Raw genomic sequence first — 24,634 nt, forward strand, 5'->3', positions numbered from 1 at the left:
TATACACTATATACAGAGCTCCTTGGTATAATGCCACCGGTGATCAATGTATTACCTGTACACTATATACTATATGCAGAGCTCCTGTGTATAATATCACCGGTGATTACTGTATTACCTGTACACTGTCACTATATACAGAGCTCCTGTGTATAATATCACCGGGGATCACTGTATTACCTGTACACTATATACAGAGTTCCTGTGTATAATAGCGCTGATAGTAATATTAATATTATTAGTATTGTGGTTTTTATTAATGATCAGTATTATAGTATTCAGTCACTATGTAATATGTGGTCCGGTCATGGTGTGGTGGTATTTCTCCCTTGTATGTGGTATTATTCAGTCACTATATGGTCTGCTCACGGTGTATTGGTATTTCTCCCTTGTATGTGGTATTATTCGGTCACTATGTGGTGGTAATATGTGATCTGATCATGATGTGGCGGTATTTTGCACATATTTGGCCTGTGGCTGCTGAGGCCAGAGATTACATACCACAGACTGTTGAGGTGACAGATGGACAGGTAATCATCTTTTCCAATTTGAGCTAGGTTCCTTTAGTACTAATTTTAAAAACTTGTAGAAAATCCTTTAATACAATTCACCATATTAAGAAGTGACTGACAGTGACTGGAACAACGTGCACATGACAGGAGGCAATGAGAGAGTACATGAAGGTACATGCAGGGCAAGTAGGGAAAGCGCTTTTACTTTTACATCCTGTTACTGTTTGAGGAAAATGCGTGTGGTTTAAAACTGGGCATGGTTTCTTAATAAAAACAGGGAACCTGTTGTAAAAATTTGAATCCCAAACCTGGGTGAGTGGAGAAGTGAAGTCTCCTTCACAGTCACATCTGAGTCACAAGTGCAGGGAATCAGGGAATGAGCGTAAGAATGTATATAGCTAAGATACAGGGCAGTCAACACCAATCCGTCATAATACTCTTTCAGAAGTCTATAAATCTATGTTGGCATGAGTATTAGCCAGACCAGTCCGCTCCATTCTCCTTAGGCCAACCAAGCATACATTATAGCTTGTGATATACTGTCTTGTTGTTGCCCTTTCACATAAAAAAAAAAGCTTTTAATTACTATTTAGTTAAGATCAGACTTTTACAGTTTTTGCTCAAGGCAGGAAAACATAATATTTACATCTTTGAGAAACTAGGTTACCTCCATAAAATTTCTATTTAGAGTACACTGGTGGTGACTTCAAACAAAACTGTGGCGCTCGCCCAGTGGGTCAGTAAAAGAAGGGGGCAGGAACTGAAAAAGTAAGAGTCGGAAAGAGTGTTTCCTTTTATTTAGCACTTGATGTTCCCCTATGCTTCAGACATAAAAACTATCACAATGGCATAATCAAGCTAACTGGAGATATTACCAGTACAAAAAAATGATTTTATTCTCCTACCGTCCATTATTCTCATACCCAGGCTTGGACTGGACCATAGGGAAAAAGGCGAGTTCCCAGGTAGGCCCCTGTGCAGTAGTCGGCCCACCACTCTACTATATGAGCAGCAGTTAGCACAATCCACTTGATTCTTTATGTACCGACAAAGGCCAGAATCTCATCATTCATATAACAAACTCCCCAGTCTATAATTATACAGAAGTATAGAGAAAAGGAAGGTACATCCAGCACTGGGTCCTCATAAAAAATTCTTCTTTATTGCAAATCCATAAAAAACTCCAGACAGAGTAATCGCATACGCGTTTCAGACAGTTATGTCCTTAGTAATTGTATACAAGTTTGCATACATGTATGCAATGACTAAGGACAAAACTGTCTGAAACATGTATGCGATTACTCAGTCTGGAGTTTTTTATGGATTTGCAATAAAGAAGATTTTTTTATGAGGACCCAGTGCTGGATGTACCTTCCTTTTCTCTTCATTGTTCTTTGCTATACTACAAGACGTCCATGCAGAGGAGTTCCTCGGTCCATGGGTGAGCTGAATACCAGGTGACCATAAGGTTTCCTATGACTTCCATATACAGAAGTATAAGTAACATTTGTGAATAAGGGTAATGTAATATATGCATGGAGCTGAACAGTGACCCCCAGAGTCAATGTTACTGGTTTGCTCTTCGCACCCCAGTGCGACACTACTCATACTACATGATTTCATCATCATACATGGCAACATGTGAAGCAAACGCTGAAGACAGACACTGAAAGTGAGGTAGGGAAACCTATGCATTTCAAACTTTACTAATTCTTACTTATGGTATACCGTGAGCAAGAATTAGTAAAGAACTAGCAAAGTTCGAAACACGTAGGTTTTCCTACCACACTTTCATTGTCTGTCTGTATGCTGTTTTATAGAATGTGAAAAAAAAAGAACTGGTAAGACCTAATAAAGTTTGAAACGAGTAGGTTTTCCCACCTCACTTTTAGTGTCTGTCTGCCGATTTATCAAATGTGAAAAGAATAAGAACTAGTAAATAAAGAAGAAAGAAAGAAGAACCTACTAAAATTTGGAAACGCGTAGGTTTTCCTACCACACTTTCAATGTCTGTCTGTATGCTGTTTTGTCGAATGTGAAATAAAGAAGAACTAGTACGACCTAATAGAGTTTGAAATGCGTAGGTTTTCCCACCTCACTTTTAAGGTCTGTATGCCGTTTTATCAAATGTGAAATATAGATTTTTGAAAATTTTCAAAGGCAGTACTAGATTACAGTGTGGAGCTTTTTCACTTTATCTGTACCGAAATATAACTGGGTTATAGAATTTAAAATTATATTTAGAAATAAATAACATTAATAAAATAATAATACTATCTTTAGAAATAATTATATTTCCTATTGTAAATTCAATCCCTGGTTCACACCTATACCACTCTATATATTTTTACAGATTCACCTTGTTGCTTCATATGTGTCTTTTATATAGGGGACCATAGGGAAATTCAGAACTGTATCATATTCAAACATCTTCTATAATATATAATACAAAGAGTAAATCAATGTTCTTTTCTCATTTATGTGAAGAAAAGGGAATTAGAACCCTTATAAAAACCATAATAAAAGCCACATAGTACTACCATATGGCCTCATCGCGACAATGAACAAAATATATTATAATGCATAGGTCACAGGCACAAAGCTTTGTAGGGATGATATTTTACTTTAATAATGAGAACCAAGGCATCTACAGAGAATATAATAAGCAGATAGATGTAGAGAATAACAGAAAGATATCTAGTTTCTATGTTTGCCATTCAAAAAGCTTTTTATTATTAAGTCAACATTTATTTGCTGCGTCCAAAGTCTCCCAATTTTTTGTCTTCTACTTCTCCTTAAAGTAGTCCTCCATGCTTAGGATCTTGTTGATCAGATTGGTGTTACTCTGACACCCGGAATTCCCACCAATCAGCTCCGTTCACTGTTTAGTGGCTGATATTAGCTATTCAAGTCAATACATGCTGAGCTGCAGTACCCGAGAACAGCCACTAAACAGTGAACGGAGCTGTGCTATTCCGCTCTGCTGATTGTTGACATCTGGCCGCCGGTGGAAGTGTTGGGTGTTGGCCCCACACCCGTCATCAATACAGTAGGCCCAAAAATCCATCGGAAATCCATAAACATGACCTTCTGATGTCACACATACATGTCAAAAGATCAAATTAGTAAAATCAGTAATTTCCAACTACTGCTAATTTTTAAGAATAAAATTGCTTGAGGCTCGAGAAGCTAGAATTCTTTCTTGAAGAAATAACTGATGATTCCAGGATCATAGATTTTATAAAATCATCATAGAAAATAAAAAATATCAGAAGACTAATCGCTATTGATTGTGGATTTGCCCTTTAAGCACACTGAGTAATCCAATTTTCATTGCGAGTCACGTAGCTAAACAAAACCATGAAGTTCAAAAGTACAAGACAGCAAGAAGAACCCAAGTCTTATCCCAAGACTTTAGCAAGGACGAGAAACTGACAGATAAACATGTGAATGCTACAGAGGGAATCCTTTTCCTTTTGGGTTGAGAGCTAAGTGACATGTATAGAGAATGTGAATGATGGCTTTGTGTGGTTTTACTCGCTAAGTAACCCTAGATGTATAACCCAAGTTATTAAAGGGACTGTCACCAGGTTTCCCCCATATAAAGTACAGCCACCACCATTAAGGCCTCCTTTACAGCATTCTAGAATGCTGTAAAAAAGTCCACATATCCCCACCGCAGATCCCAAAGAAGACCTTTCGTTATACCCCCATATGGTGCGGTCCGGTCCGATGGGCGTCTTTGGTCTTACTTTGGCAGCTTCTCTATCCCTGCAATCTCCATCCTCCTTCCCTGCTTCACGTGGATGACGCCTCCTACGTAACCCACAGTGTCCCCCAATCACGCTCCTGCACAGGCGCGCTTCTCTCTGCCCTCCCAAGGGCAGAGCACAGTGATGTAGTGCGCATGTACCGGCTTTACTTCCGGGTCATCAGCGCTCTTTGACCTTTCCCCGCGCATGCGCATAACAGTACTCGACAGGGCAGAGAGAAGTTCACTTGAGCAGGTGCGTGATTAGGGGACAATATGTGGATGATGTAGGACGCGTCATCAACATGAAGCAGGGAAGGAGGACGGCGATCGTAAGGAGAGAGGAGAAGCCGGATCAAGACCAGAGACGCCCATCAGACCAGACCGCCCTGTCTATGGGTATAATAAAAGGTCTTATTTTGGGATCTGCAGAGGGGATGGGGGACTTTTTTTTACAGCATTCTAGTATGCTGTACAAGAGGCCTTAATGGTGGTGGCCATACTTAATATGGGGAAAAACTCGTGTTAGGATCCCTTTAAGAAATACTACATGTGCATATATATATATGTACACACAATTCCTTCTGACACAGCACATTTCTGATTGACAGGTGACATTGACAACAGGAAGCGATGCAAAAATGACCGGAATATTCTGCCAGCAATAACAAAAGGTAAGAAACGAAAACTGTACCCTCTGTCTCCGCAGACTTCCTGGGCTGGTCGGTGATGGGCTTGGTGATTTCCCCGAGCGAGGAGTGGAAAGCTGGCTCCCTGGGGTACCATTGACTGAGAGAATAAAACAAGGAGAGCAAGTTAATTAAAAAATGATCTTAATCTCCATGTGACCTTGTTTGCACTAAATCAGCCTATAATGTATCACTGACACTTCTCCGCACTTTCTCTATAAGAAACAGCCATTTGCACTTCAGTTCATTCATGAGGCTGATTGCAGTCTACACGGTGAAACAGTGAGAATACCAATCCACATACACTGCCAATGTGGCGTTACACTTGCAGCAGGATGATTTATGTCCTGGAGGCATCGGCTGAAGCGCAGCATAGCCCTACAGATCCTGTAAGCTGCATGCTACATATTATACACCCTAATACAAGAAGAAGAATTGTGATGAAGCAAGAGAGCAGCACAGACACTATACAAAGTATTATAAGACTAAAATATTAATAAAAGAAGCAATTTACTCACTCTCCGTCTAATCACATTAAGAGTTACAATGATAGTTCAATAATGTTTTACATTTCTTAATTAATGTTGCAGTTTTGTACTCACAATATACAAATATAATCTATATCTAGATATTGTATGTATGTATATATATATATATATATATATATATATATATAAAACTAATTTATATACAAATATATATAAATAATAAAACAATAATAATTAATAATATACAAATATATAATACAAATTTATATACAAATATATATAAATAATAATAAAATAATAAGAAGAATATACAAATATATAATACAAATCTATATACAAATATCTATACACCAGTAAATAATAAAATAATAGTAATAATAATATACAAATATCTAATACAAATGTATATATAAATATATATAAAATAATAATAATAATAATATACAAATATATATAATACAAATATATTAATAATAATAATATACAAATATATATAATACAAATATATTATTATTAATAATAATACACAAATATATATAATACAATTTTTATTACATTGTTGTTATAATGTATATTTTTTTCCAGTGTCTTTTATACGAACATAAAAAAATGTAACGTTACTATGAAGTACAAATAATGACTTAATGCAATCATTTTATAGCTAAATTGTATAAAAGAGTTCAGCTGCTATAACTATAATTACTGGCGGCTTAGGATGTACATTGTTACTAAGGTGACTGCCCATTATACCTTATTATACCCGGCTCGGTTCTAGAAATATTTATATTAACACATAATAATAATTATTATTCCATTCACTATCATCATAATAACATAGCTGGAATAATAATGCAGTTGGGAAGGTTTCAATAAATGATAAAACTATCTGAATGTTTAGGAAATGAGTCGGTGAACTTACCTTCTATAAGCTCTAACATGAGTAAGGCTTATGTGATAAGACAGGTTGTATAAAAAACAAAACAAAAAAGGAAATAGATCAGTGAGCGCAAAGCCAATGCTGCTCCTTAGTGACTGAGACTCTGCACAGTGGTGGGGAGGCAGCGAGGAGCTGATCGGATCCTGTGCTGCTCATACAGTGAGATGCAGGATTCACAAGCAGATGCTTATAATGCGTAAGCCTGACGTCTTCCAAGCAGCAGTGGGAGGTGCAGGTGCAGTGTTAGGGCTACATGAAAGGTATCCGAACATTGCCGCTATACCATTGGAAAGATCCCCCTCCCATCACTGTCACTATCCTCCTCTTGCCATAACCCCCCAAAGCCTGGTAATTTAATAAGCTATGGTGTGAATCATTACAAGGCTCTTCAACAAGGGTAACATAACAATTGACTCATCTTCAAATTGGAAAGACAATAACTTTTAATATCCAATGATGATTACTGAAACAGCAATAAAATGGGAGAGCTGTTCTCCCTTCCACAAGGTTTCTAGAAGAAGGTGGGCAGCACGGTGGCTCAGTGGTTAGCATTTTAGCCTTGCAGCACTGGGGTCCTGGGTTCAAATCTGACCAAGGACAACATCTGCAAGGAGTTTGTACAAGTATGTTCTCCCCATGAGTTTCCTCCAGGTTCTCCAGCTTCCTCCCACACTCCAAAGACATACTGATAGGGAATTTAGTTTGTGATCCCCAATCAGGACAGTGATGATAATGTCTGTAAAGCACTGTGGAATCATTATTATAGTTATTACAAGACCAACATGTTTATTTGTTCTACTCACGTATATAGCGCAATTAACCCCTTTACAACCCAAGGTGGTTTGCACGTTAATGACCAGGCCAATTTTTACAATTCTGACCACTGTCACTTTATGAGGTTATTACTCTGGAACGCTTCAACGGATCCCCCTGATTCTGAGACTGTTTATTCGTGACATATTGTACTTCATGATTGTGGTAAAATTTCTTCGATATCACTTGCGTTTATTTGTGGAAAAAAACAGAAATTTGGCGAAAATTTCACAATTTTCAAACTCTGAATTTTCATGTTAAATCAGAGAGATATGTCACACAAAATAGTTAATAAATAACATTTCCCACATGTCTACTTTACATCAGCACAATTTTGGAACCCCAATTTTTTTTTTGTTAGGAAGTTATAAGGGTTAAAAGTTGACCAGCGATTTCTCATTTTTACAACAAAATTTACAAAACCATTTTTTTAGGGACCACATCACATTTGAAGTCACTTTGAGGGGCCTTTATGACAGAAAATACCTAAAAGTGACACCATTCTAAAAACTGCACCCCTTAAGGTGCTCAAAACCACATTCAAGAAGTTTATTAACCCTTCACGTGCTTCACACCAATTAATTGAACGTGAAAGGAAAAAATTAACATTTAACTTTTTTTCACTAAAATTTTATTTTAGACCCCAATTATTTTTTTTTTCACAAGGGTACCAGGAGAAATTGGACACCAAAAGTTGTTGTGCAATTTCTACTGAGTACGCCGATATCTCATATGTGGGGCAAAGCCATTGTTTGGGCGCACGGCAGGGCTCGGAAGGGAAGGAGCGCCAATTGACGTTTTCAATGTAAAACTCGCTGGAATTGACAGCGGACCCCATGTCGCGTTTGGAGAGCCCCTGATGTGCCTAAACAGTGGAAACCCCCCACAAGTGACCCCATTTTTGAAACTAGACCACTTAAGGAACTTATTTAGATGTGTGGTGAGCACTTTGAACCCCCAAGTGTTTTGTAAAAGTTTATGACGTAGAGCCAAAATAATTTTTTTTCCACAAAAATGATCTTTTAGCCGCAATATTTTTATTTTCACAAGGGTACTAGGAGAAATTGGACCCCAAAAGTTGTTCTGCAATTTCTCCTGAGTAAGCCGATACCTCATATGTGGGGGAAAGCCATTGTTTGGTTGCACGGCAGGGGTGTCAAGGAGTGCCATTTAACGTTTTCAATGTAAAACTCGCTGGAATTGACAGCGGACCCCATGTCGCGTTTGGAGAGCCCCTGATGTGCCTAAACAGTGGAAACCCCCCACAAGTGACCCCATTTTTGAAACTAGACCACTTAAGGAACTTATTTAGATGTGTGGTGAGCACTTTGAACCCCCAAGTGTTTTGTAAAAGTTTATGACGTAGAGCCAAAATAATTTTTTTTCCACAAAAATGATCTTTTAGCCGCAATATTTTTATTTTCACAAGGGTACTAGGAGAAATTGGACCCCAAAAGTTGTTCTGCAATTTCTCCTGAGTAAGCCGATACCTCATATGTGGGGGAAAGCCATTGTTTGGTTGCACGGCAGGGGTGTCAAGGAGTGCCATTTAACGTTTTCAATGCAAAACTCGCTGGAATTGACAGCGGACCCTATGTCGAGTTTGGAGAGCCCCTGATGTGCCTAAACAGTGGAAACCCACAACAAGTGACCCCATTTTGGAAACTAGACCCCTCAGGGAACTTATTTAGATGTGTGTTGAGCACTTTGAACCCCCAAGTGTTTTGCAAAAGTTTATGACGTAGAGCCGTGAAAAAAAAAACTTTTTTTTTTCCCCACAAAAATGATCTTTTAGCCGCAATATTTTTATTTTCACGAGGGTACTAGGAGAACTTGGACACCAAAAGTTGTTGTGCAATTTCTCCTGAGTACGCTGATACCCCATGTGTTGGAGAAAACTACTGTTTGGGTGCATGTCAGGGCTCGGAAGGGAAGGAGTGACGCTTTTGAATGCAGACTTTGATGTAACGGTCTGCGGGCGTCATGTCACTTTCTCAGAGCCCCTGATGTGCCTTAACAGTGGAAATGCCCAATAAGTGCCCCCTTTTTGGAAACTAGACCCCCAATGAATTTATCTAGATGTGTGGTGAGCCAATTGAACTCCAAGGTGCTTCACAGAAAATTATAATGTTGACTTGTGAAAATAAAAAAACAAACATTTTTTCCACAAAAATGCAAAAAAAAATATCTTTACAAGGGTACCAGGAGAAATTGTACCCCATGTATTGGAGAACACTACTGTTTGGGCGCATGTCAGGGCTCAGTAGGGAAGAAGTGAAGCTTTTGAATGCAGACTTTGATGGAACGGTCTGCAGGCGTCATGTCACGTTCTCAGAGCCCCTGATGTGCCTAAACAGTGGAAATGCCCAAGAAGTGCCCCCTTTTTGGAAGTGATAGCTGATTTTTTAATTTTATAATGTAGTGTCATACGTCAGTTGTGTAGGACAACCTGACGAACACTACACAACTGACGTATGACAAGCTGACAAACACTACGTCAGCTGTGTAGTGTTCGTCAGGTTGTCATACGTCAGAAATTAATTTAGTAGTCCATGGAAGTATGGTACCTTTTGAAGCAGTCTTTCATGCACAGGCCAGGTTTGTCGGGGCAGGTGTCACATTGATAAGTGGTGTCCTTGCGTATTCCTCTTTTATAACACACTCGGCACCTCTTTTGTGACTTTTTTTCCGCTGTGAGGGATCTCCCCTGGGAAATGCTGGCCTGGTACAATTCGAGGTCCTTCAGTTCCGGAAGTACTGGGGCCTGCTCCGTCACCGCTGCCAAACATTAGGGCCTTGATAACTGTCTCCTGGAAGTGAAGGTATGACGTAGAAGTGTGGCCTGCACATTGTGACAGAAGGAAAGCGTTGTGCATTGCCATCTGTATGATGTGCACGGCCAGCTTCTTATACCATACCTTGGCCTTTCTCAAAGCACTGTACGGCTGGAGGACTTGATCAGACAGATCAACTCCCCCCATGTACTTGTTGTACCCCACTACACAGTCTGGTTTGGTGACCTGTGTAGTGGAACCTCGTACAGTGCTGAGGGTGCTGCCATCACCATGTATGGTGGTCAAGAAAAGGACATCCCTCTTGTCCTTGTACTTAACCATCAGCAGGTGATCGCTACATTGGGCTCTGCTCTCACCCCTTCTGAGCAGCTGCCCAACTAGCGTCTTTGGGAGGCCTCTCTGATTTTTGCGGACAGTACCACAGGCTGAAGAGCAGAGGGACTTGAAGAGAGGGACACTGGTATAAAAGTTATCCACGTACAGGTGATAACCTTTATCCAGCAGTGGGTGCACCAAGTCCCACACAATTTTCCCACTCACTCCCAGACCAGGGGGGCATTCAGGGGGTTCAATCCGGGAGTCCTTCCCTTCGTAAACTCTAAACTTGTGAGTGTACCCTGAGGGCTGTAATTTTTCACTGAACGTTGAGAGAATCAGGAAGAGAAGCTAGTTGACACATGACTATAAATATGTAAATCACATATGAGCAGTCACATGATGACTATGCAAACTACTTAGGCTGTGTATAAGAGGAGGTGCCCCAAATTTCACCCTGGGTGCAGGAAAACTTAAGATTTGCATCTGCTATTCATCACTACTATGAAGTGGTTAACCATGTCCCTTTTAAGAATTTCTGATTACATATGTCTGTCCTATTAATTATCAGTCTTCATGAGGTTCCCCGATTGCATATATCTCTGCTATCAACCATCTGTCTGCTGCAAGTTTCTGATTGCATAAGTCTCTGCCGTTAACCATCTGTCTGCTGCAAGTCCCAGATTGTCAATACATCTATAGTTCCTGTATATATTCGCACACCTGGTTATGCTTCATCTAATATTTCCTGCTCCACCTGTCTGCCCTTCTGCATATCATGCTTTCCTGGTCTTCACTTATCTATGTGAAGACCGTAAAGCCCCATTCCACAGCTCCATCACCTTTAGGCCATGCTTCTCACTGTAACTTATGGCTTAGAGAATTCATATCACGAGGTTAGACCTTATATGCAAATTGCCTCTTCAGAGAGAAGGAGGACTTGAACTCTAGTGCCAGATACCGAAAATAGCCATCATAAAAGTCAATATCGACCCTTTAACGAACCTTGCCATATGACTTAGGATAAAAGACAAACCAGAATTTCAATTTGCAGACAAATGTTTTGAGGTGTTGCAGAGATGAATCAGGTGTAGGGAGTCCTACAGACCAGGAAATGCTCCCTGTGAAAACTATATACTGGGTATCTCTGACATGGTGAAAATCAAAGCTTCTTCATAGGGTTTGACATTGACTTTATAGAGTAGAAACCTTTAGGTGGTACTGAAGAGACAGTTTTCTTCCTTTTGGAGGAGAGTTAATTTGCAAGCACTGCCCAGCAATTTGTGAGCAAAAGACAGACATCTATTTGCATATAAGAAAAATAAAGTGGCTGTCTTATCAAATATATTGGTGGCACATTAGTAGGACCAATTATGGTGCCAGTGGTACTAAAAATGCACCACAAATAATAAAGAAGGCGGATTGTGACAGCAGTGAGGAACTGGATGCTGGCTGGTACACTTGGGATCGTGCTTTGTTCTGGACAACGTGTTTCGAAATCGATATGACTTCTTCATCAGGTATATAAACCAAAACGTATAAAGTAATATAAATAGCAAAAGGCCATTATGCAATCATTACATGATCTCTGGATCACATACCTGATCAATGGCAAAGACCCACATACAATAAAGGTGCATTCTGTGGAGCCAGGCTTGGGGCTCAGAGGATGAAGCAGCACACGCCTTTCAAAAGCTTGTGCCTGGTTTCAGCTCAATTTCTCCGTGTGAGCACCGTTTCACTCAGGCCTCTTCTGCACACCTATCATGGTAATACACTATGTTGCGCCTCTTTTGTTTATTTGCAGCGCTAAGAAAGCCAACTTGTCTTCTTTCATGTCTGCTGCTTGAATTTCTCAGGACAGTGACTTGATTATGTGCATAGCGGTCACACTGCCATGTGCAAACACTGGTGTCATCCTTGCAACATGTTAGCAATGTCTACGATGAGATGTACAGTACAGACCAAAAGTTTGGACACACCTTCGCATTTAAAGATTTTTCTGTATTTTCATGACTATGAAAATTGTACATTCACACTGAAGGCATCAAAACTATGAATTAACACATGTGGAATTACATACATAACAAAAAAGTGTGAAACAACTGAAAATATGTCTTATATTCTAGGTTCTTTCAAAGTAGCCATCTTTTGCTTTGATGACTGCTTTGCACACTCTTGGCATTCTCTTGATGAGCTTCAAGAGGTAGTCACCGGAAATGGTTTTCACTTCACAGGTGTGCCCTGTCAGGTTTAATAAGTGGGATTTCTTGCCTTATAAATGGAGTTGGGACTATCAATTGTGTTGTGCAGAAGTCTGGTGGATACACAGCTGATAGTCCTACTGAATAGACTGTTAGAATTTGTATTATGGCAAGAAGAAAGCAGCTAAGTAAAGAAAAACGAGTGGCCATCATTACTTTAAGAAATGAAGGTCAGTCAGTCCGAAAAATTGGGAAAACTTTGAAAGTGTCCCCAAGTGCAGTTGCAAAAACCATCAAGCGCTACAAAGAAACTGGCTCACATGAGGACAGCTCCAGGAAAGGAAGACCAAGAGTCGCCTCTGACTCTGAGGATAAGTTTAACCGAGTCACCAGCCTCAGAAATTGCAGGTTAACAGCAGCTCAGATTAGAGACCAGGTAAATGCCACACAGAGTTCAAGCAGCAGACACATCTCTTCAACAACTGTTAAGAGGAGACTTTGTGCAGCAGGCCTTCATGGTAAAATAGCTGCTAGGAAACCACTGCAAAGGACAGGCAACAAGCAGAAGAGACTTGTTTGGGCTAAAGAACACAAGGAATGGACATTAGACCAGTGGAAATCTGTACTTTGGTCTGATGACTCCAAATTTGAGATCTTTGGTTCCAACCAACGTGTCTTTGTGCGACGCAGAAAAGGTGAACGGATGGACTCTACATGCCTGGTTCCCACCGCGAAGCATGGAGGAGGTGTGATGGTGTGGGTGTGCTTTGCTGGTGGGGATTTATTCAAAATTGAAGGCATACTGAACCAGCATGGCTACCACAGAATCTTGCAGCGGCATGCTATTCCATCCGGTTTGTTTTTAGTTTGACGATAATTTATTTTTCAACAGGACAATGACCCCAATCACACCTCCAGACTGTGTAAGGGCTATTTGACCAAGAAGGAGAGTGATGGGGTGCTACGCCAGATGACCTGGCCTCCACAGTCACCAGACCTGAACCCAATCGAGATAGTTTGGGGTGAGCAGGACCGCAGAGTGAAGGCAAAAGGGCCAACAAGTGCTAAGCATCTCTGGGAACTCCTTCAAGATTGTTGGAAGACCATTTCCCGTGACTTCCTCTTGAAGCTCATCAAGAGAATGCCAAGAGTGTGCAAAGCTGTCATCAAAGCAAAAGGTGGCTACTTTGAAGAACCTAGAATATAAGACATATTTTCAGTTATTTCACACTTTTTTGTTAAGTATATAATTCCACATGTGTTAATTCATAGTTTTGATGCCTTCAGTGTGAATGTACAATTTTCATAGTCAAGAAAATACAGAAAAATCTTTAAATGAGAAGGTGTGTCCAAACTTTTGGTCTGTACTGTATGCCATGGTGGAATATCTGATTAATATAATCGGTAAACTTTCGGCTTTCGGTAAACTTAAACAAGAAGGCAGCGAGGAAGCGCTAATATCTTATAGGGAAAAAAACAAAATCTGTAAGAAACAAATAAGAATAGCAAAAGAGGAGACAGAGAGACTAATTGCCAAGGAAAGTAAAACGAATCCCAAACTGTTCTTTAACTATATAAACAGTAAAAGGATTAAAACTGATGGAGTTGGCCCATTGAAAAATAACCTGGGTAAAATCATAGAGGGCGATGAGGGTAAAGCAAACCTACTCAATAGCTTCTTCTCCACTGTTTTCACAAAAGAAAACAATTTATCGGAGGAAATGCAGAGTGATAAAGTAAACCCTCCGCTAAATATCACCCACCTAACCCAGGAGGAAGTTCAGAAACGCCTAAATAATATCAAAATAGACAAGTCACCAGGCCCAGATGGCATACACCCCTGGGTACTAAAAGAATTAAGTAATGTGATAGACAGACTGCTGTATCTTATATTCAAGCACTCTTTATGGACAGGGACTGTCCCACTAGACTGGCGCCAAGCAAATGTGGTACCAATATTCAAAAAGGGGTCTAAAAGTGACCCTGGGAACTATGGACCAGTAAGCTTAACGTCTGTTGTGGGTAAATTGTTTGAAGGATTTCTTAGAGATGCTATTGTAGAATATCTTAATGATAATAACTGTCTAATTCCATATCAACATGGATTCATGAGGGATCGCTCCTGCCAAACAAACCTGATGGCCTTCTACGAGGAGGTGAGCTCACAGCTGGACCGGGGAGAGTCAGTGGATGTTGTATACCTGGACTTCTCCAAAGCGTTTGATACCGTGCCACACAAAAGGTTGGTATATAAAATGAGAATGCTTGGTCTGGGGGATAATGTGTGCAAGTGGGTAAATAGCTGGCTGAGTGATAGAAAGCAGAGGGTGGTTATCAATGGAGTAAGCTCAGGGGGTTTCAGGGTTACTAGCGGGGTGCCTCAAGGGTCTGTCTTGGGCCCTATATTATTTAATATATTTATTAATAATCTAGTGGAAGGGTTGCATAGTAGAATAGCAATATTTGCAGATGATACTAAACTTTGTAAAGTAGTTAATACAGATGAGGATAGGGCACAGCTACAGGAGGATTTAGATAAATTGGGGAGTTGGGCCAAAAAATGGCAAATGGGGTTCAATGCCGATAAATGTAAGGTCTTGCACATGGGAAAGAAAAACAGCAGTCACCCATACATATTAAATGGGAAACCGTTGGGGAAATCTGACATGGAGAAGGACCTGGGCGTCTTGGTTAATAGCAAATTAAATTGGAGTGCCCAGTGTCAGGCAGCAGCTGCGAAGGCAAATAGAGTCATGGCATGCATCAGAAGAGGAATAGGGGCATATGATGAGAACATTGTTCTTCCTCTGTATAAAGCGCTGGTAAGGCCGCACTTAGAATATTGTGCACAGTTCTGGGCTCCGGTGCTCAGGAAAGACATATTGGAGCTAGAAAGGGTACAAAGGAGGGCGACTAAGGTAATAAAGGGAATGGAGGGACTAGAATACCCAGAGAGGTTGTTAAAATTAGGCCTATTTACGTTGGAAAAGAGAAGGCTTAGGGGAGACCTCATAAACAAACATGCATAAATACATCAGGGGGCAGTACAGAGATCTCTCCCATGACCTGTTTATACCAAGGATGGTGACAAAGATGAGGGGGCACACTATGCGTCTGGAGGAAAGGAGGTTCCTGCACCAGCATAGAAGGGGATTCTTTACGGTCAGAGCCGTGAGACTCTGGAACTCTCTGGGAGAGGAAGTGGTGATGTCCAACTCACTTAATGAGTTCAAGAGAGGCCTGGACGCCTTTCTTGAGAACAATAAAATTACATCTTATGCTTAGTTAATTAATCCAGGGATTTAATCTGACTGCCAGATTGGTGTCGGGAAGTGAATTTTTCTTCAATGATGTAAATTGGCCTATACCTCATGGTTTTTTTTGGCCTTCCTCTGGATCAACGCTGCGGAATAGCTGCAGTGCACAAGAAATAGGCTGAGCTGGATGGACGCTTGTCTTTTTTTCGGCCTTATAAACTATGTAACTATGTAACAGTAGCTGCCATTAACTACCAGGTAATGTATGGGCACGGCGAGAGGGGAATCTCTGAACGATATTGGCGATCATTTGTAGGAATTAGCTTAGAAAAGCAAGTTATCGGATTCACATTTTATAGCGAAGAGTAAGGAATAAAAGCATGGAAATATAAGTATGAAAATCAGTTATACGTTGCTGTGGGCAATACAATTACTTCTCTTTTTACTTAAAAACCGTAACATCAAGCACTGCCCTACTTTTATACAAAAGATAATGTACAGTTCAATATGCACATTCAAGCTTTCCACTGAAAAAAAACTACCAAAACCATGATACGAAAGCGCACTCACTTTACATTTCCCTGCATTAATTCACAGTGAAGAGATTCCTAAGGAAAGGTTGTAAGACGCAGCTCCGCTCCTCCAAATATTAGGCCCATTGGGAACTGAATGAATCTCTGTGCAGTGAGCTCCCTCTAGTGGCAGTGCCAGTCAGATACAATTTTATCATTAAAGGGGTTGTCCAGTACTTTATATTACGCCCCCAATGTATCCCCCCAGGGCCCCTAAGGATTTTTGTAATTACCCTACGTTGCTGATAATGCCTGTGACCGGCGCTATCACTGGCTGCTCATAGGCATCACGTGACCCCGGCAGCAGCCGGCTGTGACATCCGCTGATGTCACGACAAGTGCTGGCAGCAGCTGGGGGTCTTTGTCTTCCGCGTTCCAGGTGGATGCCAGTCTGTGGGCGGGGTTAGCCCCCCGCGTCACACCCGACATCCACTGTGCACTCTGCCTCTCCTCATTCATTGGGAAAGCGCGTGGTGGATGCTGGGTGTGATGCGTGGGGTAACCCCGCCCACAACCCAGAAGCCACCGCGGGGACCCCAGCGCTGAGTCATGCCTCACTTGTCGTGACGTCAGCGTGGGGTCACGTGATGCCTGTGAGGGGCCACCGATAGCGCCGCTCACAGGCATTATCTGCAATGGAAGGTATTTACAAAAAGTCTTAGGAGCCCCGGGGGGATACATTGGGGGGTAATATAAAGTAATGGACAACTTCTTTAACTGGATGGCTACAGGATAGTGAACTTTATACCAGCAAAGCAGTCTCCTGACCATCATAAGACTCTGGAGTTAGCTCATTACATACAATTTAATTATTTTTACCCCAAACCATCATCAAAGCATTCATATATAATATTAATTCCACATTAAAATTTTAATTACAAAAACCCATACCGTCTTAGACCACCATTGACAGTAGTTCATGGTGATCTTCGCTTAAAACAAAAGGGGCAGACCTGGAGTGTGGGCAATAGCAAAGTCTAAATTGAGGGGCTCAGTATGCTACTAATTTTTGTTAAGGTGCCACTCCGGTTTAAACATCACCTTCCACATTTATACTCTTTGCCTGATGTGATCCTGTGGACGAGGCACGGTATCAAATTCGCCTTTCGTGTTGTCTCAGATTATTTTGAATTGCTCACTTTTGAGGTTTTACAAAATAGATATGGAGTGTTAAATGTGGGAGGGGGGCCTTCCAACTCCAGCAGCTATTTCAGCTGGATGTCTGTCGCACATTCAGCTGAAATGTATCACGGTGCACGGACCCGCCAGGTCCGTGCGCTGCAATACACACTGCCAGCCAATAGGAGACAGGCAGCTGGCATCGGCATGCAAGTCACTGGTGGCGCATGGCAGTGACATTATGCGCTGCCTGTTGCTTGTTCGCTGAAGTCAGCTGCCGGCTTCTGCACCAGCTATAGAAGACGACGACGCACGTCGTGGGAGCGGGGGAAGGTGAGTAGGATTGTTTGTTTTTTTTTCATATTTGTTGTTGGAGAAGAGCTGCAGAACAGGGACATTGTTTCTGGAAGAAACCCATGATGGAACACATTATGCCAGGATGGGGGACATATATTACTGGAAGCGGCCCAGGATTGAGGACATTATACCAGAAAAGGGATACATTGTACCAGGAAGGGGCCCAGGATGGAGACATTATACCTGGAAAGGGCCCAGGATGGGGGACATTGTTGCATAACAGGGTGAACAAGTATGTCTTCACAGAATCTGTAACAAGGATCATACATCTAACAAACATGCAGGTGGGGGACCTGGTCCAAATTTTGCACCAGAACCCATCGGCATCTAGTTACACCACTTGGTTCCTGATAATGCTAAATTCCTATACATACAACTCCATCATGCCGTACATGCACAGTATGGAGTCGCGCCAGTGTCCCTGGGCTTTTCAAAACCGGAGGAGCTCTTGGGGACCTCTGATTCACCTAAACCCCTCACACAAGCATATTCTCTTCTCCAGTCATCTGTTGTCCAGCATTACGATAAGGCTTATGTGAAACGGGTGGCGGATATACCAGACTTGATGATAGAGGAATGGCAGGCAATGGAAGATACATTTTATTCCTCAGGGGTGAATTCTAGAGACTGATCAAGACAACATTTCTAAACAGAGTTTTTTTATACCCCAGAAAGTTTGAGCAGGTTTGGGAAGGTTCTGAATTATATGTGTTTTCATTGTCAAGCGGGCGCTTTTCTGCACTCCATTTGGTCCTGTCCGAAAATGGAGGTGGGTGGATCAGTGATGGAGATTGGTATGATTGGGTGTTGTGTAGGAGGCTGTATGTATTGAGTTTATGGATATATGACTTTTTGTTCTTTATTTGTCATTAATTCTTTTCTATCCTGTTCACTATATTGATCTAAAGTCAGAAGTATGTTGTTGACATTAATATACTCAGGTCTTGAAGTGTTTAGACCTTCCATCTTCTTATTGAAGTGATTTCAATGAACATTGTCAGTGATGATACTTATTAAATCATTTGCATGATTCTAATGGCTGCTGTTGTTTATTATGTTGTATTATTGTGTTAAAATGGAAAATAAAGACTTAAAAAAAAAAAAAAAGGTTTCACTTAGTTTATTTAGTATGACTTTTTGTTTGTGGGTGGAATCCACTTAGACATGTATTAGAGATATTACATTCAAGCACTATGTATCTGTTCTGCTCTCATTGGATCCTGATAATGACATATTCAACATTAAAAACTTGTTCATTTGCAATATCCAAAATGTATGTGATGTATCCAACTTATCAGTGCTGGCTTCACTCTCCCCACCTTCGGACAAATCACACACCGTACATCTGGAGGAAGTGGGAGCTGCGGCTGTTCTGTCACTTCCTCTGGATGTATATGATTTGTCCAAAGGTGGGTAGAGTAAATCCAGTACTGATTGCTGCAGGGATTGCGTCACATAATAACGTCAAATGATCCCTGTGAAAATCAGTCTGACGCCGCCGGAATGGCACCAGCACCGCAGGTAAGTTATCATTTTACTGGAGAAAACATAGGGGTGGTGTCACGGGTGTGTGAGAAGTGACAGACAGTCGCCCTGCAGTTGGTTACAGAAGATCACTTCGTTTGGCATTACAGACACCTTCTTAGATGTCTCACTCTAGGACCCAGCAGCTACCTCCCTCTGACTAATTGACACCCAGGCATGGGTGTTTAAATACTTGCTGTTGCTAGAGGGAGGCACCGGTGATATTCACATGTTTCCTGGTGAAAGCTTGGAGCGAGTGCAGTCTGTTTACTTTCTCTCTGGTGCAAAGAGGATGTGTGTGTAATCTCTCTGAAGTCGGCTCAATCTAAGTTACCTTTCCCCGTGTCTGTCTACCTTGTTGTCTTTAGTTGGTAGTGGGGACTGACTAGTGCTCACCCCCCCAATTCCCTAACCAGGGCCTAGCTCTAGGGAAATACAGGGTTTTAGGTTCCTGTGCGGCGATTGGTGAGGAACCAATATAGGAACGAAAGGGGAGACAGGGTGATATCTGATCAGTCTAGGAGGTCTCCACTCCCCCTTTCCCTAGTGTCTGGGGTCCCTTCCCCTCATCCCTTCGTGTTGCACTTAGTCTTTCCCACACTTTGCGTGACATTATCACTGGCCGTGCTCATTTAGAGAAAAAAAACAACAACTGACACTTACTTGGATTTAATTGTGTTTTTTTTTCAGGTGTTTTTTTTTCTTTTCTCCTTGGTATGGATTCATTTGCAGAGTTCGCAGAGCATCTGCGCGGTCTGTCTCTGGAGGTGAATGACCTCCGTTGTGAGGTTCAGCAACAGCATCAGCGGCTGCAGGTCACTAATGTGGGGGTCTCTGCTGGTAGGCCTGTCCAGCCTGAACCCAAGGTTGCCCAGCCAGACAGGTTTTCAGGAGGTAGGAACAAGTTTTTTTGTATTCAAGGATGCCTGCAAACTGTATTTTAAACTTCATCCTTACTCCTCCGGAAGTGAGGAGCAACGAGTAGGAATTGTGATCTCATTGCTGAAGGGAGATCCACAATCCTGGGCTTTTTCTTTACCGTAGGATTCGGTTTGTCTCCAGTCTGTAGAGAGGTTTTTTGGGGCTCTGGCCCTCATCTATGATAACTCTGACAGAGTCAACTTGGCTGAGTCTAGGCTACATCGCCTTCAGCAAGGGAATCGGTCAGTGGAAACGTACAGTTCTGAATTCCGTAGATGGGCAACAGATTCTAAATGGAATGACTCAGCACTTAGAAGCTAATTTTGTGAGGGTCTTACTGAAAGGTTGAAAGATGCTTTGGCAGTATATGAAATCCCTCAGTCCTTGGAGGCTGCCATGTCGTTGGCCATAAGTCTTGATAGATGCCTTCGGGATAGACGGGTGAGACCACAAGGGGCCTTCTTGTCGGGGTTATGTACCTCTGCCGGGGGAGCGGTCTGGCAGTGAACCAGTCCTGGGGGAGGTAGAGGAACCCATGCAGTTAGGGGGTGCCTTTACCTCATACATTTCCCCAGAGATTTGCAAGAAAAGAGGCGTATGTTTTTTTTGTGGGAAAAAGGGGACATTTTGTTGGGACCTGTCCTTCAATTCCTAAACAAAAGGAGACTCGATTAACTCTTGGTAGTCTGGAGTTGGATAAGCAAGGAGTGCATTTGTCGCCAACCTGCAGTTCCCGGTTTGTCCTGGCAGCAGAGGTGGTGCTAGAGAGCAAAACTGAGAAAATTTCTGTGTTTGTTGCCAGTGGAGCCAAAGTCAGCATGGTCTTGCTTGCTGTGCTTTAACTAGGCCTGTTCCCATCTTCGCCATTGACTTGGCGCCACTTGCACAGAAAGCATTTACTTAAATTGTACATAATGTAAAACTGAGAGTGGGGTCGGTTCATTGTGAAATAATCCCTTGCTATGTCCGGGACAGTCTTCCCACCCCAATTGTTTTGGGTCTTCCCTGGCTGGTGAAACATAATCTGTTGGTGGATTGGCAAACGGGGAGATTATTGAATGGGGAGATTACTGCCATGAAAACTGTTTAGATATTTCCCTTGCTACAGTCTCTACGGAAATATTACCTGCTTTTCTGTCTGGTTTTGAGGACATTTTTTCTGAGAGGGGGTGTCAGGATTTGCCTCCTCATCGTGCATATGACTGTCCTATTAACCTGACCCCCGCAGCTAAACTACCGAAGTCCAGACTGTATAATCTGGCCCTGAGAGACAAGCCATGAAGGATTTCATTGCGGAAAGTCTGGAGAAGGGACACATTAGGCCCTCATCTTCGCCTGTGGTGGCAGGGTTCTTCTTCATGAAGAAAAAAGATGGCGGTCTCTGTCCCTGTTTAGATTTCCGGGAATTAAATCAAATTACCATCCGAGATCCATACCCTCTTCCTCTGATTCCAGATTTGTTCAGACAGATTGTAGGAGCTAAGGTATTCTCCAAGTTGGATTTAATGGGAGCCTACAATCTGGTTAGAATCAGAGACGGGGACGAAAGGAAAACAGCGTTCAATATACCTGAAGGGCATTTCGAGAGTCTGGTTATGCCTTTCGGTTTGACCAATGCACCTGCAGTGTCCCAGCATTTCATAAAAGATATTTTCCATGATTTGGTGGGGAGGTTTGTAGTGGTCTGTCTGGATGATATTTTGGTTTACTCACCTGATTTTGAGATATATCGGGGGCATGTTAAACAGGTGCTCCAGATCAGATATTAAGGGATAACAAACTATATGCCATACTAGAAAAATGTGTTTTCGCCGTTCAGGAGATACAGTTTATGGGGTACTTCTTGTCATCTTCAGGCTCTTGAATGGATCCGGAGAAGATCCGTGCAGTCCTTGATTGGGACCTTCCCGAGAACCTGAAGGCTCTACAGCATTTTCTAGGCTTTACTAATTTTTACCGGAAATTCATCCAAAATTACTTAGTAATTGTGAAACCCCTTACTAACATGACTAAGAAGGAGTCTGATTTATCCAAATGGTCATATACCTCTCTCCAGGCTTTTTCTTCCTTAAAGATTTTGCCACTGCACCTATACTCAGTCAACCCGATGTTTCCCAACCTTTTATTGTGGAAATTGATGCGTTGGATGTTGGGGTTGGGGTTGTGTTGACTCAGGGTCCGTTCCCTGGTAAATGGCGTCCATGTGCTTTCTTTTCTAAAAACTTGTGTTCAGCCGAGAGAAATTATGACGTGGGTAATAGGGAACTTTTGGCAATCAAATTGGCGTTCGAAGAATGGCGACATTGGTTGGAGGGGGCTGTCCATCCTATTACTGTTATTACTGACCATAAGAACCTGTCATATCTCCAGTCAGCTAAACTTCTCAACCCTAGGCAAGCCAGATGGTCCCTGTTTTTTTACTAGGTTCAATTTTGTTGTCACTTTTCGTCCAGGGGACAAAAATGTCAAGGCTGATGCTTTGTCCTGGAGCTTCCCTGGTGGCGGTGACCATGAGAACTCTGCCCCGATATTATAGAAGGGGGTAGTCATTTTGGCATTATATCCTGAACTGGAGGGTGAGGTGTTGGAGGCTCAGGGGGAAGCCCCTGCCTCTTGCCCTTCAGGAAGGTTATTTGTACCATCTAATATGCGCCGCAAAGTAATTAAGGAACATCATAACTCTGTGCTTGCTGGTCACCCAGATGGTAAGGCAACTGCGCACCTCCTCTCTCGTCATTTTTGGTGGCCGGGTTGCATCGGGATGTGATTAAACACGGATCTGCTTGTAGTATTTGCGTGCGTTCTAAGGTTTCGCATACCCGTCCATCTGATACTCTTCTTCCGCTACCTATCCCTCGTAGGCTATGGACACACTTGTCCATCGATTTTATTACTGACCAGTTTCTGCAGGCAAAACGGTGGTTTTGGTGGTTGTAGATAGGTTCAGCAAAATGGTTCACTTCATCGCATTACCTGCACTTCCAAATGTCAGGTGTTTATAAATGAGATTGTTAAGCTTCACAGGGTTCCCTCCGATGTGGTGTCAGATCGGGGGACCCAGTTTGCTTCCAAGTTCTGGAAAGTATTCTGTTCTTGACTGGGGGTGCAGTTGTCCTTTTCCTCTGCCTTCCACCCTCAGTCGAATGGACAGACCGAGCGCATCAATCAGAATTTGGAGATCTACCTCAGGTGTTTGGTATCCGAAAATCAGTAGGATTGAGCATCCTACTTACCGCTGGCAGAATTTGCCATTAATAATCATCGTCCAGAATCCACTGGCAGGTTACCGTTCTTTAGTGAATACGGTTACCATCCCCAGTTTGTTACCTTTAGTAGGGGAGGAGCTACGGGAGTTCCTGAGGAGGAACGTTTTGCTTTGTCGCTCTCCTAAGTGTGGAGGGGGGGTTCTGAGTAATCAAGGGAGGCATAAAAGTATGGGTGACAGAAAACGCTTGGCAGGTCCAGACCTGAATGTGAATGACTTTGTGTGGTTGTCTACCAGGAATATTAAGTTGAAAATCCCCTCTTGGAAGCTGGGACCTAGGTTTATTGATCCCTATAAAATAACCGCCGTCTTTAACCTAGCAGCGTTTTGTCTTCAGCTTCCCCAGACCCTTAAGGTTCACAATGTCTTCCATAGGTCCTTACTCAAGAAATATTTTAACAATTATTTTAGGCCATGTTCACACGTTCAGTATTTGGTCAGTATTTTACATCAGTATTTGCAAGCCAAAACCAGGAGTGGGTGAAAAATGCAGAAGTGGTGATGTGTTTCTATTATACTTTTCTTATGATTGTCCCACTCCTGGATTTGGCTTACAAATACTGATGTAATATACTGACCAAATACTAAACGTGTGAACGTGGCCTTAAGCTGTGCAACCTGGGGAAAAAGGAATTAACAAAATTTACCAATGAGTTCAGCGAGCCCAGTAACAGCTACACCTACTGTATCTGAAAGCTTTGGTGTAATTTTAGGCTAAGTGCCCACGAAGCAGAAATTCTCCAGATTTTTTCTGCATCTCCCTGGCAGGAAAAACGCATGCGGATTTTACATGCATTTTTCCTGCGAGGTAGAAGCGTTTTTGCATGCATTTCCGCATGCGTGTTGTAAAGCGCTTTTCCAAGCGATTTTAGCATCACTTGGAAAAGTGCTTGACAACTTGGTCACACTATATACTGCAAATCCATGCCAAATGCAGCATTAATAGAAAAAAAAAGAATAAAATGGTGAAAAATAAAAAAATATTATACTCACCTTCTGATGGCCCCCGGTCTCCTTCTCCGGGGTCTTCGACGGCTCGCGGTGGTGTAAAAGGACCTTCCATGATGTAATTTAGTCATGTGACAGGTCACGCGACCGCCGACGTCCTAAGACAC

General features: G+C 42.0%; 1 protein-coding gene across 5 annotated transcripts in view; it reads right to left on the reverse strand.

Annotated features, from left to right (window-relative positions):
• The window catches only part of DCLK1 (doublecortin like kinase 1), a 422,097-nt gene that overhangs the window by 154,172 nt on the left and 243,291 nt on the right, over nt 1-24,634 (reverse strand). For 4 of the 5 annotated variants that reach the window (XR_012268742.1, XM_073662543.1, XM_073662542.1 and 1 more), the window contains exon 6: nt 4,958-5,052. Coding sequence is in view for 4 of the 5 variants with exons in the window: in XM_073662543.1 (XP_073518644.1) it covers nt 4,958-5,052 (95 nt within the window). In the remaining variant the exon portion in view is untranslated. Of the gene's footprint in view, nt 1-4,957; nt 5,053-6,359; nt 6,586-24,634 lie in introns of those variants that run through there. The other variant, XM_073662545.1, reaches the window with a different exon arrangement.

The sequence above is a fragment of the Phyllobates terribilis genome, unplaced genomic scaffold, assembly GCF_046119375.1.
Source record: "Phyllobates terribilis strain yellow unplaced genomic scaffold, ASM4611937v1 Scaffold_2__4_contigs__length_985480577, whole genome shotgun sequence".
NCBI lineage: Eukaryota > Metazoa > Chordata > Amphibia > Anura > Dendrobatidae > Phyllobates > Phyllobates terribilis.